This window comes from Phyllobates terribilis, unplaced genomic scaffold, assembly GCF_046119375.1.
Source record: "Phyllobates terribilis strain yellow unplaced genomic scaffold, ASM4611937v1 Scaffold_1__5_contigs__length_1240528914, whole genome shotgun sequence".
In the NCBI taxonomy this organism is placed as follows: domain Eukaryota; kingdom Metazoa; phylum Chordata; class Amphibia; order Anura; family Dendrobatidae; genus Phyllobates; species Phyllobates terribilis.
This window is the reverse complement of record NW_027362761.1, coordinates 603,598,016-603,615,439: the sequence shown is the minus strand read 5'-3', so window position 1 is coordinate 603,615,439 and position 17,424 is coordinate 603,598,016. Positions and strand designations below refer to the sequence as shown.

At 45.1% G+C, this 17,424-nt stretch overlaps 1 protein-coding gene across 1 annotated transcript in view; it reads right to left on the bottom strand.

Annotated features, from left to right (window-relative positions):
* Positions 1–17,424, bottom strand: part of LOC141151139 (uncharacterized) — a 108,154-nt gene that overhangs the window by 1,080 nt on the left and 89,650 nt on the right. The window contains exons 4-7 of the mRNA XM_073637035.1: positions 13,075–13,172; positions 12,918–12,996; positions 11,180–11,277; positions 10,942–11,059 (exon numbers count right to left, since the gene is read on the bottom strand). Coding sequence (XP_073493136.1) covers positions 10,942–11,059; positions 11,180–11,277; positions 12,918–12,996; positions 13,075–13,172 — 393 coding nt within the window. The remainder of the gene's footprint in view (positions 1–10,941; positions 11,060–11,179; positions 11,278–12,917; positions 12,997–13,074; positions 13,173–17,424) is intronic.

The window sequence follows — 17,424 nt, the reverse complement described above, 5'->3', positions numbered from 1 at the left end:
CACAATGAAGACCCTCGTCAGTGAAAGTACCGGTAATAAGGAAGACAACTACATGCCATAACATTAACACAATGACGGGTAAAGTGAATAACACTTATAATCTGGTGACATTGGCACAAGTCAGGGGTGGCAGAGATTAGACAGCAAATAGACAGTTCTTAAAGGGAACCTGTCATCAGGATTTACCCCCTTAATGTACCACCAGTGACATTTCACTGTCTCAAGCTTCCTATCCTGCCCTCAGTGTAGAAAAGTGTCCACACAATTAACAATTTCTTTTTAATCTTTCAGTATTATATACAAATGAGATTTACTAATCACAAAGGCGGCCGTACATCCAGGAGCAGTGGAGCTCCGGCCTCAGTAATGATGTCACAGAAGATGTGGTATCCAGCTCCAAGGAAAAAGATGCTTTTAATTAGTCCATGTTAAAAATTACATCCATGAGGAAAGGGTATGGGGGGTAGGTGGATAGTGCTACGCGTTTTTAACGATCTGGCGTTCTTTGTCACAGCTTCTGGAACAGTGTGTCGGTGCATCTTAAATTCCATTAATAATTACAAACCAGTGCTGATTTAATCAGATGGTTAGCCATGTCCACAGACCTCATCACTGAAAAGAAATCAGCATGGATTCCGGAACAGTGTGTCAGCGCATCCTGAATGATCTAAAAACAATTGCAGACTGGTGAAATAATTAGTTCACATTTTTTATTTATTTTGCTCACTTATATAGCGCCACTAATTCGACAGCGCTTTCCAGACCTTATGGGCACGGTCCCCATTCGGGCTCACAATCTAAATTCCCTATAAGTGTGTCTTTGGAGTGTGGGAGGAAACCGGAGAACCCGGAGGAAACCCACACAAACACGGGGAGAACATACAAACTCCTTGCAGATGTTGTCCTTGGTGGGATTTGAACCCAGGACCCCAGCGCTGTAAGGCTGCAGTGGTAACCACTGAGCCACCGTACAGTGCTAATCACTGAGCCACTCTGCTTGCCATTATCAAATTATGAACCGACATCGCTGCCAGAAGAAAACACAATTATGCAGCGGCACATAGAGAATAAGTGCAAATACAAAAGGTGAAAAACAAATATACAATGAAAAATGGGAATTAGTATAAAAAAAACATCCAAAAACCCCATCTAAGGAGAAACATACAGAGGAGAGATGCATACCTCTCTGGATTATTGAGTAGTGAAGCATTACCTCTCTGGATTATTGAGTAGTGAAGCATTACCTCTCTGGATTATTGAGTAGTGAAGCATTACCTCTCTGGATTATTGAGTAGTGAAGCATTACCTCTCTGGATTATTGAGTAGTGAAGCATGACCTCTCTGGATTATTGAGCAGTGAAGCATTACCTCTCTGGATTATTGAGCAGTGAAGCATTACCTCTCTGGATTATTGAGCAGTGAAGCATTACCTCTCTGGATTATTGAGTAGTGAAGCATTACCTCTCTGGATTATTGAGCTGTGAAGCATTACCTCTCTGGATTATTGAGTAGTGAAGCATTACCTCTCTGGATTATTGAGCAGTGAAGCATTACCTCTCTGGATTATTGAGTAGTGAAGCATTACCTCTCTGCGCAGGTTCAGACCGGGGAACACACGAGCCCAAACTGTAACTCCAGAAGGCTTCTCTGGTGCACAGTCGTCTCATACGATCGCCGCCCCGGGTAGATGTAATAACTCCTTCTATACCCATAACACGTAAAGATGAAATCTGTCTATTATGTGGAGACATTAAATGTTTAGATGCCAGTCTGCAGTTTGTTGAGAGCATTCAGGCTGCGCTGACACACTGTTCCGGAATCCATGCGGGTTTCTTCTCGGTGATGACGTCTGTGGACGCGCCTAACCGTCTGATACATCAGCACCGGTTTGTCATTATCAATGGAATTTAAGATGCACCGACATCGGCTCCGCAAAACCAGCAGAATTAGATGAAGAAACATCTGAAGATAGTAACAATAGTCCATCCAATTACATATAACCGGTGGAAGTGATAATAACATTTATATTAATTTTCAAATATGTTTCATTTGAGGCATCGTATAAACGTAACTCAAAGCAAGCGAAAGCCCCTCAGGTCTCTAGATGTCAGACCAGAGCCATCAATCCATAGACCCCAGATCTTGTCACATTTACAGATAGCATCTCCTTTTAGGTATATGCCTTTTTCCAAATTTACTAGCCCGTTACCTTTATCATTCTGATATCATGGGCTCCTGATCTGCTATCAATTTTCTTGCCGTATATAACATACGTGCCGCCGCAATTTTGCCGAACTCCTCAATAGTCAGATCTTCAACATATCCCAGTATACATAGTAATGGTGAAAGCTCTACGTCAATTGAATAAACCCTGTTAATCATTGCTACAACACTCTTCCAGAAGGACACCAGGTTAGGACCGTTCCACATCATATGAAGCAGGTCTGCTATGGTAGTTTTGCATCTAGGACAGTGGGGACTTGAACGAAATCTGATGTTAAATAAGAATTGAGGCGTCCAGTATACCCGGTGTATCACATATATATGGGACAGTCTATGGGATTTACATAAAGACAATTGTGGAACTCTTTCCAGTATATCGGACCAGTGATTTTCCTCTATGGTCCCATTACACTCTCCCATTTCTCTTTTGATAGTGTCGGCTGGTTTGTCAATATACACTGTGTTCCAAATTATTATGCAAATAATATTTTCTCAGATTTTCCCAAATTACCTATATGAATTGCAGTCATTGTAATTTTCCAGTCAAATAACTATTGGAGTACAATTGTAAGGTTTTTGTACAAACTGCCTATGATGACAGGATATTTTTAAAAAAATAAAAAACTCAAACTGCACTCAAAATGCATGTTCCAAATTATTATGCACAGCAGAGTTTTCAACCTTTTCATTTTAATAAAGAACAAAAAAATGGTCATTTTTGCAATTATAAGCATTAGCAGGTTATTACACACTGAAATCAAACAGTTTTCACCTCAAAACTTTATTCTAGGTGATGTTACATTTGCACATAGGACCGCTTGTTGGAAAGGAGCTTCTGAACTCTCTCGTCCATTGAATTTGTCAGGTTTTGGATGGTTTCTGCTTCTATTGTTTTGTATGAGGACAGAATACCCTCCCAGAGCTGTTGCTTAGATGTGAACTGCCTCCCGCCATCATAGACACTCCTTTTGATGATGCTCCAGAGGTTCTCAATGGGGTTGAGGTCAGGGGAGCATGGGGGTCACACCATAAGTTTGTCCCCTTTTATGCCCATAGCAGCCAGAGATGCAGATGTGTTATGTGCAGCATGAGACGGGGCATTATCATGCATGAAATGATCTTGCTGCGGAATGCACGGTTCTTCTTCTTGAACCATGGCAGGAAGTGCTGTTTGAGAAACTCAACATACATTATGGAGTTCATCTTTACCCCTTCAGGGATCCTAAAAGGGCTGACAATCTCTCTCCCCATGATTCCAGCCCAAAACATTACTCCACCTCCTCCTTGTTAGCGCCGTAGCCGTTTTTGCATGGAGTGTCTATCAACCAGCCATCCTCCACTCCATCCATCTGGACCATCGAGATCATTTGAATATCTCCAAATTTCTTATATATTTCTGTGGGAAGCCCGTCTAGTCCTGGCGATTTGTTATTAGCCATAGAGGCTACTGCCATTTGTACCTCCTCCAGCTGTATTGGTCTGTTTAATAATTCTTGATCTTTACCGCTGAATGTCGGTAGTTTGATTTCCCTCAAGTAAGATAAGATTTGTTCTCTATTAAATTGCAGTTTGGGTGTATATAGATCTTTATAAAATTCTAGCAGAGTGTTTGAGATCTGGTCAGTCTGGTTTACTACCGCTCCTTCCCAGTCCTTCAGCACCAATAATAGACCTCCCCGTCTGGGCTCTTGCCGTCACGGCCAATAAGTCTCCTGCCTTCTCCCCCTCCTCGATGAAGTGTGTCTGGGTAAAACATGCGTTTGCTTTTAGCTTTTTTCCTAATATGTGTGGTGTATGCTTCTTGTGCCTCTCCCCACTCCATCAGGTCCTCTTTTACACCAGTTAGTACAAATTTCTCTTCTGTAGATCTAACTCCATCCCGTAAAAACTCCCCAAACTGTTTTGTCTTAGTTTTGGATCTGTTAATGGCCTGTATTAAGACTCCTCGTAAGCCGCTTTCATGGCATCCCATAATGTGTTTGCGACACTCGTTTGTCGTTTTCCGTAAAATAATGTTCTAAGGTCGATGTGATCCGTGTAATATCTATAATTTGAAGCCAGAAGGGATTCATGGCCGATATAGTCAGAGAATCCAGTGGCCTGGGTAACAAACAGAGAGTAGTCAGCGAGGGTGAATGATCTGATAGCGTCTGGGCAGATATTCCACTGTTCTTACCAAGGGGGAAATATGTTCTGTGCCCAATACCAGATCTATACGCCATAATGTTTTATGTGTCTTAGAATAGCAAGAAAACTGTCTAGTGTTAGGATATGTGAGACGCCATTTGTCCACTAATGATAGTTCTGATAGTATTTCTCCAAACTTAGTTATGGGGCAGTTTTTGTAGCAGTATCTGATTTATGTCTATCCCAATATGGATGAACAACATTATTGAAATCTCCCATACAAAACATGTAAAGTGCCATGGAATAAATGGCGCTATAATAATAAATAATAATAATAATAATACAAAGGACTGGAACTCCCGGTCTCTTATTCATTAGTGAAGCAATATTTTTCAGACTAATGTTGTTATATGGAGGAGGAACATAGACGGCCACAAGTAGAATTTCTTTTGTAAATATTTTTACAGTGGATCCCCACAAATCTGCCTTCTCCATCTATCTTGGAATCAATTAATTCAAAAGGGATCGTCCTATGTACTAGGATGCTGACCCCCTAGAGTATGTGGAGAAGGTAGAGTGGAAGCTGTGGCCAATCCATGAGTATTTCATGCCCACAACACTGTTTTTCTCAAAGTGCGTTTGCTGCAGCCACCACTGCAGGCAGATGATCCCGGATATGCTCCATACTCCAGACCTCTGACCCGGGCAGCCTTAAGGATGGCACCACTGCAGGCAGGTGATCCCGGATATGCTCCATGACCGCCGCTCTCTTTAAGGAGTCCCCCAGACCTCTGACCCGGGCAGCCTTATGGATGGCACCACTGCAGGCAGGTGATCCCGGATATGCTCCATGACCGCCGCTCTCTTTAAGGATTCCCCCAGAACTCTGACCGGGCAGCCTTAAGGATGGCAACAATGCAGGCAGGTGATCCCGGATATGCTCCATGACCGCCGCTCTCTTTAAGGAGTCCCCCAGACCTCTAACCCGGGCAGCCTTAAGGATGGCACCACTGCAGGCAGGTGATCCCGGATATACTCCATGACCGCCGCTCTCTTTAAGGAGTCCCCCAGACCTCTGACATTCCATGAAAGGAATTTTACTTTATCAGCCATTATATATAGTTATAAGGGATTGAAAAATACAGGTGAATTGTAAGGCATCTCGCCTTTCTCCTCCCTTTTATAACCCTCTTTACAGTATTTCCACTTAGTCGGCTTGACCGCTAGTATTTGCAGAAGCAGACAACAAGTTATAGAAACAAAAAACCCCCAAACACATTTAAACAAATAAACATTAATCCATCCATTCAATCTGGATGAAGAAAGTCACCAGTCCGTCCTGTAGCCGTATACAAGGCAAGCGAATGAAGAAAGGCACCAGTCCATCCTGTAGCCGTATACAAGGCAAGCGAATGAAGAAAGCCACCAGTCCATCCTGTAGCCGTATACAAGGCAAGCGAATGAAGAAAGTCCCCAGTCCATCCTGTAGCCGTATACAAGGCAAGAGAATGAAGAAAGCCACCAGTCCATCCTGTAGCCGTATACAAGGCAAGCGAATGAAGAAAGTCACCAGTCCATCCTGTAGCCGTATACAAGGCAAGAGAATGAAGAAAGTCCCCAGTCCATCCTGTAGCCGTATACAAGGCAAGCGAATGAAGAAAGCCACCAGTCCATCCTGTAGCCGTATACAAGGCAAGCGAATGAAGAAAGGCACCAGTCCATCCTGTAGCCGTATACAAGGCAAGCGAATGAAGAAAGGCACCAGTCCATCCTGTAGCCGTATACAAGGCAAGGTAATGAAGAAAGCCACCAGTCCATCCTGTAGCCGTATACAAGGCAAGCGAATGAAGAAAGGCACCAGTCCATCCTGTAGCCGTATACAAGGCAAGCGAATGAAGAAAGGCACCAGTCCATCCTGTAGCCGTATACAAGGCAAGGTAATGAAGAAAGCCACCAGTCCATCCTGTAGCCGTATACAAGGCAAGCGAATGAAGAAAGGCACCAGTCCATCCTGTAGCCGTATACAAGGCAAGCGAATGAAGAAAGGCACCAGTCCATCCTGTAGCCGTATACAAGGCAAGCGAATGAAGAAAGCCACCAGTCCATCCTGTAGCCGTATACAAGGCAAGCGAATGAAGAAAGGCACCAGTCCATCCTGTAGCCGTATACAAGGCAAGCGAATGAAGAAAGGCACCAGTCCATCCTGTAGCCGTATACAAGGCAAGGTAATGAAGAAAGCCACCAGTCCATCCTGTAGCCGTATACAAGGCAAGCGAATGAAGAAAGGCACCAGTCCATCCTGTAGCCGTATACAAGGCAAGCGAATGAAGAAAGGCACCAGTCCATCCTGTAGCCGTATACAAGGCAAGGTAATGAAGAAAGGCACCAGTCCATCCTGTAGCCGTATACAAGGCAAGCGAATGAAGAAAGGCACCAGTCCATCCTGTAGCCGTATACAAGGCAAGCGAATGAAGAAAGGCACCAGTCCATCCTGTAGCCGTATACAAGGCAAGCGAATGAAGAAAGGCACCAGTCCATCCTGTAGCCGTATACAAGGCAAGGTAATGAAGAAAGCCACCAGTCCATCCTGTAGCCGTATACAAGGCAAGCGAACAATCAACCTAAAACGAAAAGGGTTAAACACTTCCTGGGGGCCTGCAATATTCAGATATAGCTCAGGATAGTTGTGTCCACTGGGCCGTGGGCTAGGCAGTAAAGGATATGACCCCAACAGTCAATCGGCAAACTCTGATCGTATATATCTTTAATTATCCAGATTCAAAGTTACTGATTTTGATGGATCCTCTGCTCATTCAGATCAATCCAGCGGAGTGCGTCTTTCAGATGTTCAATAAAGAAAGTCTCTCCCAGAGCCGCCACTCTAAGTTTCGCAGGGTAAATCATGGAGTATGAGGTTTGCAGACTACGCAGCCTTCAGTTTACATCAAGAAACTGCGCCCTACGTTTGAAACTTCAATGGAGTAATCCGGAAAAAAGGAAACTCTTTGGCCGTTAATAGAGATGCCCCCTTTATCACGGGCGGCCTTAAGGGTGGCATCTCTGTCTTTGTAGTGCAGCAGCTTTATTCATACTGGACGTGGAGGGGCCCCTGGTGACAGTGGCCGGGTTGGCACCCTGTGCGCCTTTCCACAGCAAAGAAGACAGACAGGCAATCAGCCCCAAACAAAGAACATAACCATGTCTCAAAGTACTCATTCAGATTATTGCTCACAGTTTTTTCAGGGACACCCATCACTCTTATATTATTTCGCCTGAGTCTGTTTTCCAAATCATCTGTTTTAGGTAATAGGGTCATGATCTGTTGTCCATGTCTGTGACTGTCCTGTGATATCTGAGACTGTTTATCCTCCAGATCACTGGTTCTGCCCTCTGCTGCTGTAGTGCGGTCGTTAACCTTTTGTAGCCCTTGCCTCATAAAACAAAGTTCCTCTTTAATCTCTCCCATCTGGCTGTTAAGTGAGGCTAAAGCAGCTTCATACTGTGTTACAGCCACAAACACATCCTTTATCGTGGGCTCATTAATGTTCTGATCTGTATTATGGTGGGAAGCAGTGATTTCTGGCTGAGGCTGCAGGCACGGGAACTTGCAGAGACCTTATCAGCAGTGTTATTGAATTCCTCTGAGAGCACAGAGAAAGGATTAGACACCTCAATGATTTGTGTCTGTGCCTCATTGTCAGTGCAGGCTCCTGTGTCTGAAGCTCTAACACATCCAGCCAGCCTCAGTGCTGTGCCTGCAGCCACTGACTTCCCTGTTCTGTTACCTGCTGCAGAGGAGCCTGCGCCATCTTGGGTGCCTCCATTCCCTCTTGCTGCTGCTCCCCGTCGTCTCGCTGCTGCTCCTCTGGCCATGATCGCTCCTCCTATGCACACCGGTAAGTGCTAGGACGTGTATAGAAGGGGTAATACCGCTTTTTATTAAGTTAGGGGACCAATGGATCCTCCGGCAGGCTAGTTATCCCAGGGGCTCTCCTAGCACACTTCCACTCACATGTCCGTCCACGCCCCATGGATGTAATTTTTACACATGGACTAATTAAACGCATGTTTTTACTTGGAGCTGGATACCGCATCTTCTTTGGTTATTCATCACGCTTTGATCAGAAGCTTCTCCCGTGCTCCAATCATGAACCACACAGGTGAGCTGGATTTACTTTATCTCTTATCAGTAATCATGTCCACAGTATGTCTACCAGCATGATAGATAGGAAACCTTAGAAGACTGGAATAGCACTGAAGACACATTAACCACTTAAGGACCGAGCCACTTTGTATGCTAATGACCCGGCCTCATTTTACAATTCTGACCGGCGTCACTTTATGTGGTAATAACTCTGGAGCTTCCGCACATCCCAATGATTCTGAGAATGTTTTTCGTGACACATTGCACTTCATGTTAGTGGTAAATTTTGGTCATTATTATTTGCATTTATTTATGAAAATATCAAAAATTTGACAAAAAAAAAAAAATTGAGAATTTTGCAATTTTCCAACATTGAATTTTTATGCCCTTAAACCAGATATTTACTAACTATTTTTGGTGGTAAAACTAACATTTACTACATGTCTACTTCACATCAGAGTCATTTTTAAAACAAATATATTATTTTGTTACGAAATTAGAGGGTTAGAAATTTATCAGCAGTTTCTCATTTTTACAAGAAAATTTACAAAACCTATTCTTTAGGGACCACATCATGTTTGACTTTGAGGGACCTATGTGACAGAAAATACCCAAAAGTGACACGATTTGAGAAACTGCACCAATCAAAATTGCTCAAAACCACATTCAAGAAGTTTATTAACCCTTTAGGTGCTTTACAGCAATGAAAGCAATGTGGAAGAAAAAAATGAAAATGTAATTTTTGCCCGCAAAAATGTTGCTTTAGCCCCAAATTTTGCATTTTTACAAGAATGAAAGGAGAAAATGCATCATACACTTTGATGTGCACTTTCTCCTGAGTACACCGATACCCCATATGTGGGGGAAAACCTACTGTTTGGGTGCATGGCAGGGCTTGGAAGGGAAGGAGCGCCATTTGACTTTTGGAGTGCAAAATCGTCTAAATAGATAGCGGACGCCATGTCACGCTTGCAGAGCCCCTGATGTGCCTAAACAGTGGAAACCCCCCACAACTGACCCCATTTTGGAAACTACAACGCTCAAGGAATTTATCTAAAGGTATGGTGAACATTTTAAAACCACAGGTGCTTCACAAAATTTTAAGAAATTGGACTGTGAAAATTAAAAATTATGTTTTTTCTCCAAAAATGTTGTTTTAGCCACGAATTTTTCATTTTCACAAAGAAATCATCCAGGGGTGCAGTGATCATATTGACTCCATATGTGTTTCACAAAATGTTATACCATTGAACGGTGAAGAACAAAAATGACATATTTACCACTAAAATGTTGTTTTAGCCCCAGATTTTACATTTTCACAAGGGGAAATGGGCAAACATGACCACATAATTTGTTACACAATTTCTGCTGAACGGGGCGATACCCCATATGTGGCTGTACTGTACTGCTTAGCCACATGGCGAGACTCGGGAGGGAAGGAGCAATATTTGACTCTTGGAGAACAAATTATCATAGAATAATTTGCAGACTCCATATACTGAGCCCCTAAGTGGCAGAAGAGCAGTATCCCCCCTCAAGTGACCCTATTTTGGAAATTATAACCCTTTAAGAATTTATCTAGTGTAGTGATGAATTTGACTCCATGAATGTTTTCCAGAAACAAGCAGCAATGGATGTTGTTGAGTGAAAATGCAAATATGCCATTATAGTGCCCGGTACATTGTAGTGGCCAGTACTTTGTAGTGCCCATTACATTATGCCCGGCTCGTGCTTCCGGAGTCACGCACCCTGGAAATTAAGTGGGCTCTTCTATCTACATTAATGACAAACATGTGGACGCTAACTGTGGTTTTGGCACACTGTGGGGCCCAGGAGGATGGGGGTATTTGAATTTGGGAGCGCAGATTTTGCTGGATTTCTTTTAGTGGGAGCCACGTCACTTTTCCAGAGCCTTTGTTCTACCAGTAATGTGGACGCCCCCTATACTTCTGTTTACAGATGATGAACCTGAGTAGGGACTTGTTTTTTGTGGGTTGAGTAGAAGCTTTTATTGGTGGCATTTTGGATCACATTTATCCTGTGCTCTACGCTGAGCACTTACATCGGGGTTTCAATCTATATTTACTAAATACGTGTTTCAGATGACACCCCCGAGGGATACATTCATATAATGAGACAGCAGAGTTGCTCTGGACTCTGTGTTGGCTCTGTTCAGCCGTGTCCTTTTTTTCAAAAGTGCACAAAGCTGTGGCGGACCGCGCTTTTATGCACGCTTAAAAAGACGGACACCGACGAATCACAGGTCAGACGGAGTTGACAATGTCTCCATCAGCCTCATTATAGGAAATCGGTGTATGAGGTTCTATCTGAATCACAAGCTCAGTCATTTATATGGCAGCACGGGACTTGTGTAAGAACAATATGGAAGTAAAGGATGGAAGTAATATTAAAGCCAGTCATATTATACACTGGACAATATTACACACCTGTGGAAACATCTACAGGAATCTCCTCCTTCCCGTCACTCACACACGGCTGATCCCCCCTCGTCATCGCTTCTTCTTCTTTCTCATCCTTCACTTTATTCTTAGTTGGATCTTCCTCCTGATATATCAGATGTAACAATCAGCACAATACAAGAAACCACCAAAATCTGTGACATCTATGACCCCGATCAGAAATGTCCCCATATACAGTTCCGGTACAGGGCTCAGCTCCATCTACCTGATGACTCTCCGGGATGTTGTGATTCTCCTCTGGACAGTCCTGGGGATACAGAGGACGGGGACATCTCTCTGGTGGATTTCTTTCCATGAGTCCATCTGTAGGAAACACAAAGTGACGGAATACAATGGCATGTAAAAGTTCGGTCACCCCTGGTCAAAATTACTGTTATTGTGAACAGTTAAGCAAGTTGAAGATGAAATGATCTATAAAAGGCCTAGAGTTAAAGATGACACATTTCCTTTGTATTTTAGGCAAAAAATAAATAAATAATGCAAAAGTTTAGACACCCTGCATGGTTAGTACCTAGTAGCGCCCCCTTTTGCAAGTATCACAGCTTGTAAACCCTTTTTTGGCCATATTCTTATTTGAGGGATTTTCATCCTTTCTTCCTTTGAGAATTCTTCCAGTTTTGTGAGATTCCTGGGTCATCTTGCATCCTCTGCTATTTTGAGGTCTAGCCACAGATTTTCAAGATGTTCAGATCAGGGGACTGTGAGGGCCATTGTAAAACCTTCAGCTTGCGCCTTTTCAGGTCTTCTATTGTGGATTTTGACGTGATTTTAGGATCATTATCCATTTGTAGAATCCATCCTCTTTTCAGCTTCAGCTTTTTTACAGATGCTGTTATGTTTGCATTAAGAATTTGTTGAAATTTCATTGAATCCATTCTTCCCTCTACCCGTGAAATGTTCCCAGTGCCACTGACTGAAACAGAACCCCAAAGCATGATTGATCCACCCCCATGCTTAATAATTGGGGGAGATGTTCTTTTCCTAAAATTCTGTGCCCTTTTTTCTCCACACATACCTTTGAACATTTTCTATTTTACCCTCATCAGTCCACAGAACTTGTTTCCATAATGCATCAGGCTTGTTTAGATGTTCTTTTGTACTTCTGACACTGAATTTTATGGTGAGAATGCAGGAGAGGCTTTCTTCTGATGACTCTTCCATGACGGCCATATTTGTGCAGGTGTCTCTAAACAGTAGAACAATGTACCACAACTCCAGAGTCTGCGAAATCTTTCTGAATGTCTTTTGCAGTCAGCTGGGTGTTCTGATTTGCCTCTCTAGCAATCCTACAAGCAGCTCTCACTGAAATTTTGCTTGGTCTTCCAGACCTTATATTGACCTCCACTGTGCCGGGTAACTGCCAATTCTAAATTACATTTCTAAGGAAAGGGCAACTTGAAAACGCTTTGCTATCTTCTTATAGCCTTCTCCTGCTTTGTGGCCTCCACCATTTTCAGAGTGCTCGGCAGCTGCTTAGAAGAACCCATGGCAGCTGTTTTTGGCACAATGTTAGAGGAGGCTGGTTTTTATAAAGCTAAGAAATTTGCATCACCTGGTCTTTACTATCGATGATAGTGAACAAGCCATAACCCTAACAGGCTAAGTAAGGTCTGAGACCTTGGTCGAAGTCATCTGAGCACACAAATCTCCAAGGGCGCCAAACTTTTACATCAGCCCATTTTCCTTTTAGCAGTTTTTAAAATGTAGAAAATGTCAATATTTCTTATTTTTTCCTAAAATACAAAGGAAATGTGTCATCTTTAACTTTAGGCCATTTAGAGATCATTTCATCTTCAACTTGCTTAACTGTTCACAATAACAGGAATTTTGACCAGGGGTGACCGAACTTTTACATGACACTGCAGATTGTGTCATGTGATGATGAGATGATGGGAGTAGTAGTAGGTGACCACAGAACAGACATGACAGTCTCCCCTCCTCACCCTGCTGATCGGCCCATATTGCGGTCGCCTCTTGTGCTCCATGTATAACCTCAACCTTAATATCAATCAGATCTTCACCCTAAAAATAGGAATGTAAGATGAGCTCAGGTCCCATCACTTCATGGTCAGATGTTGTGGGGACTTCAGTGTCATCTACCTGATGATCCTCCAGGATGTTGTGATTCTCCTCTGGACAGTCCTGGGGATACAGAGGACGGGGACATCTCTCTGGTGGATTTCTCCTCCTGGATCCATCTGTGGAGACACAGAGACTGAATACATGACCTGCCGTGTATCTGTCTATATATGAGACTCGTCTCTCAGAACCGGTAATTCTATGTTTATGTTATCAGGGAATAAATTACATTGTTGTGGTCCTCACCACCGGTACAGAGGTCCCAGCACATTGTGGGCCTCAAGTATGAAGTGATAATCAGCGAGGCCAAAGCCTAATGCTCTCTGCTCTGCACTCGGAGGATGAAGACCCCGAGGAGAGGGACAGAGAAGATCAGGGCTGTGGAATCGGAGCCCATTTTGCTGGAGTCGATATAAAATGGACCGACTGACTCCTAAAATATATAATAAATTGGATTTAGTAATTCAATGCAGTTTGTGGGAAATATTTTTTCATAATAATTTGGGAAAGTTATGAAATGTCCTATAAATGTCTGTCCTATTCCTGATCTAAGGGTCTAGACTTTTAGCTGAGATTAATCTGTGCTACAGTAAATTTATCACTTAAACATGAGCCATGTATGAGGGAGTCGGAGTCATGGAAATTGAGGAGTCGGAGGTTTGGCTTACCGACTCCACAGCCCTGGAGAAGACCCTCGTCAGTCAGATGAAGGAGCCGTACTAAGAAACACAACTTCTCCAGGATTCATCTCCACCAGGGATGGAACCACAGAGGAGCTGGAGAAAGCTCCACATTTCCATCCATCGGTTCCTTTCCTAATTCGCCATTATGGAGATTGGGGGAAGGACGGTGACCATTTACCAGTGATTGCTTTTTGAGAGATCATGAGGTCACCATGTGGACACGGCCTCCCTCCTGGACAGGATCCTCTGGGATGACTAAGAGGAGAGAACCTGACATCCTCCTATTAAAAGACGAGTTACTGCGTTTTTATTCTTTTTTAAATAGAGACAAATCTCAATACCCGCCTCGATATAAACACTAAAATAGGCAGCAAGTGTGCGTAAAAGTCTGAATTTGTCTCTGAAGGAGGAAAAAAGGGCACATGTACGGCTGACGGATGAAGTCACAGAACCCGGAAGGACGGTGTTGTGGGGAGCACCCGGTACGCAGCGGTTAGTACCTATCAATGTGTAGAAAGGACAACTAGAGAGCAGGCACCGGGGTCATGGGCGCTTACTGATGCACACGAGGAGCCAAGGAGAGATTGTCTGGTCAGACGCCACAGAAAAGCTCCATAATACATATTCTTCTGAACAAACATCCCTTTAAGGGAGACTTACACTTGCGCATTACACTTGCGCATTCTGATGTCATGTGATAACGCTCTTTAACCCCTTGCTGATATCTGGTATTCATGCATGGAGCATGCCAGGTGCACGTATGTGGAGCGACCTCCAATTGCTGCCATTTAACCACTTCACTGCTGCTGACAGCCTGACAGTGCCATTTAAAGGAAACTTGTGTAAAATAACACTATTAACCTGCAGACATCAGGCCAATCTACAGGTTAACAAAGGTTTGCCATGACTACCAGCGGCCTGCAGAAGACCCCCGTCTCTGCCTCCATGGTTTTCCTATGAAGCCCGGTATGAAAAGGATCTTAGGTTGAAGTCGCCATTATTTTTGCTTTGTCTCCCAAAATGAGAAGAAAAATATTTTTTTTTATAAACAAACATATTTGGCATTTTCACTTCAGGATTTATCCCACACGGTAAACGCCATAAGGAGAAAAACATCAAAACATCAAAAACACCTCCCCAAAACTGCAATGAAAATAGATCAAAAAGTCACAGATACCCCTAAAATGGTACCAATAAAGAGGTCAGCGGCCATTCAAGAAGAGAAGCCATCACACAACTCCGATAACGGAAGATAAAGTGATGGGTGTCAGGAACAGTTCTGAATATTTAACCCATAAAATAGATTCTAAAAAAAAAAACGGAAGCTTGGAATCGCCGTAACTGTAATGACCTGGAAATTCACAGCGAGGTTACAAAACCTGAAACATAAATGTGGAATAGCGTTTTGTTTCTTTTAATTAACCTCATCTGGAATTGTTCCTGTTTTTCGGCACATTATACAGTAAAATGCACAATTTGTCATGTAAAAAACAGAAGAGCTCAAACATCTGTGGATGGAAAAATATAAATATTATGGCCTATAGAAGAAGGGGAGGGGAAAAAATGGAAATTTGCCCCATCGGGACGGGGTTGAAACGTTGATATTGACTCCTAGGATTACCGCCTCCTGTGGTGGAGCGACCCCTCTCTTTTTTCTATTAATCATTTTTGGGATCCCGCTCCTGGAACATTGCAGCAGGTACGTGTTCACACTTTTAGAAGTTTGACAGCATTTTTTCTGACCATGTGTCCCTCCCATTCAGTCACAGGTGGTTTTAACTAGCTCTACCAGCCCATACATTGTAGGTTAAAAGCCCAAGCAGAGACATATTGTTCATACAGGCTTACAGCCCAAGAGTGGCATATCCAGTGGTAGCATAGCGTAGTTTCCCATCATACGAAGGTGACCTTGTCGTGGTTGATGGGCACACATAAATTGGCCAAATTATGCGCAAAAAAACTTCATTTTTCAAAGTGACATTAGTCTAGATACAATATTTCTTAAGAAATGTAGAGGAGTTACCTCTCCGCTCAGCAGGGAGATGATCTCCAGGGTGAAGTGTAATAATCTTCTGGTGGTCTCGTCCTTGTCCATCCTCGGGGTCATTCAGGAGAAGGAGGGATGAGCACTGGATCAGCTGGAGGGATCTCGTCCTGCCGGCGTCTTCATGATAAAGGAGAAGATGGAGATCACAGGGGACGATATAACGACAATCACTGAATTCTGCCCCAAATATCCGACATTTATCAGGAAGAATCTGGAGGAAAAGCCGCAAACTCCACCGCGGCCTCCTCCGCCGATCTGACCGCTCATTATCAGCCTCGTAGGAGGAGAACGGTCACCGTGGTAACTACACCTCCAGCGGCGGCGGTCACCGTGGTAACTGCACCTCCAGCGGGGGACGGTCACCGTGGTAACTACACCTCCAGCGGGGGACGGTCACCGTGGTAACTACACCTCCAGCGGGGGACGGTCACCGTGGTAACTCCACCTCCAGCAGGGACGGTCATCGTGGTAACTCCACCTCCAGCGGGGGCGGTCACCGTGGTAACTCCACCTCCAGCGGGGGACGGTCACCGTGGTAACTCCACCTCCAGCGGGGGACGGTCACCGTGGTAACTCCACCTCCAGCGGGGGCGGTCACCGTGGTAACTCCACCTCCAGCGGGGGACGGTCACCGTGGTAACTCCACCTCCAGCGGGGGCGGTGAGGTGAGGAGGAGCCGCTGCACATCCCCCATACAACACTGAGGAGCCGCAGTCACATGGAGCAGGAGCCTCCACAGGAACAGCTCTGATGTCACCCCACACTCTCCTCTCACAGATTCACCACAAACCCTCCCTGTAATCTCACCGGAATGGCGGGAAGCGGAAACCTGCTGCTGGCTGATACCAGAGAGCAAGAGCTGCGCACAACCAGGACGGAGCGGCTGCACTGAGAGCGGGAGGAGCTGTGGTGACGTCACCGCCATGTGATCAGGGGGCGGGGCTCAGGAGAGAAGTGAAGGACCTGTGGTGACGTCACCGCCATATGATCAGGGGCGGAGCTCAGGAGTGAAGTGAAGGACATGTGGTGTGATGACGTCACCGCAGCTCCTCCCGCTCGGTATAGGTCTGTGTTGCGCTCTGTTGCTCTCTGGTGTCAGCCCCAGTGGTGATGGATGGAGTCACAGCGGAGGCTGCTGTCTGTGTACAGGGCGGGGACTCCAGCACTGAGCCCTCAGCATGTGGGGCCCCGGGCCACGAATAAGACGCCGCCGCTCAGAGCTCCGCCCACGCCCCCTCCTCAGAGCTCCGCCCACGCCCCTCCTCAGAGCTCCGCCCACGCCCCCTCCTCAGAGCTCCGCCCACGCCCCTCCTCAGAGCTCCGCCCACGCCCCCTCCTCAGAGTTCCGCCCACGCCCCTCCTCAGAGCTCCGCCCACGCCCCCTCCTCAGAGCTCCGCCCACCCCCCCCCCCCACACACTCAGAGCTCCGCCCACCCACACACTCAGAGCTCCGCCCACCCCCACACTCAGAGCTCCGCCCCCCCCCCACTCAGAGCACCGCCCACCCCACACTCAGAGCTCCGCCCCCCCCCCACACACTCAGAGCTCCGCCCACCCACAAACTCAGAGCTCCGCCCACCCCCCTCAGAGCTCCGCCCACCCCAAACCCCCCACTCAGAGCTCCGCCCACCCACCCCCCA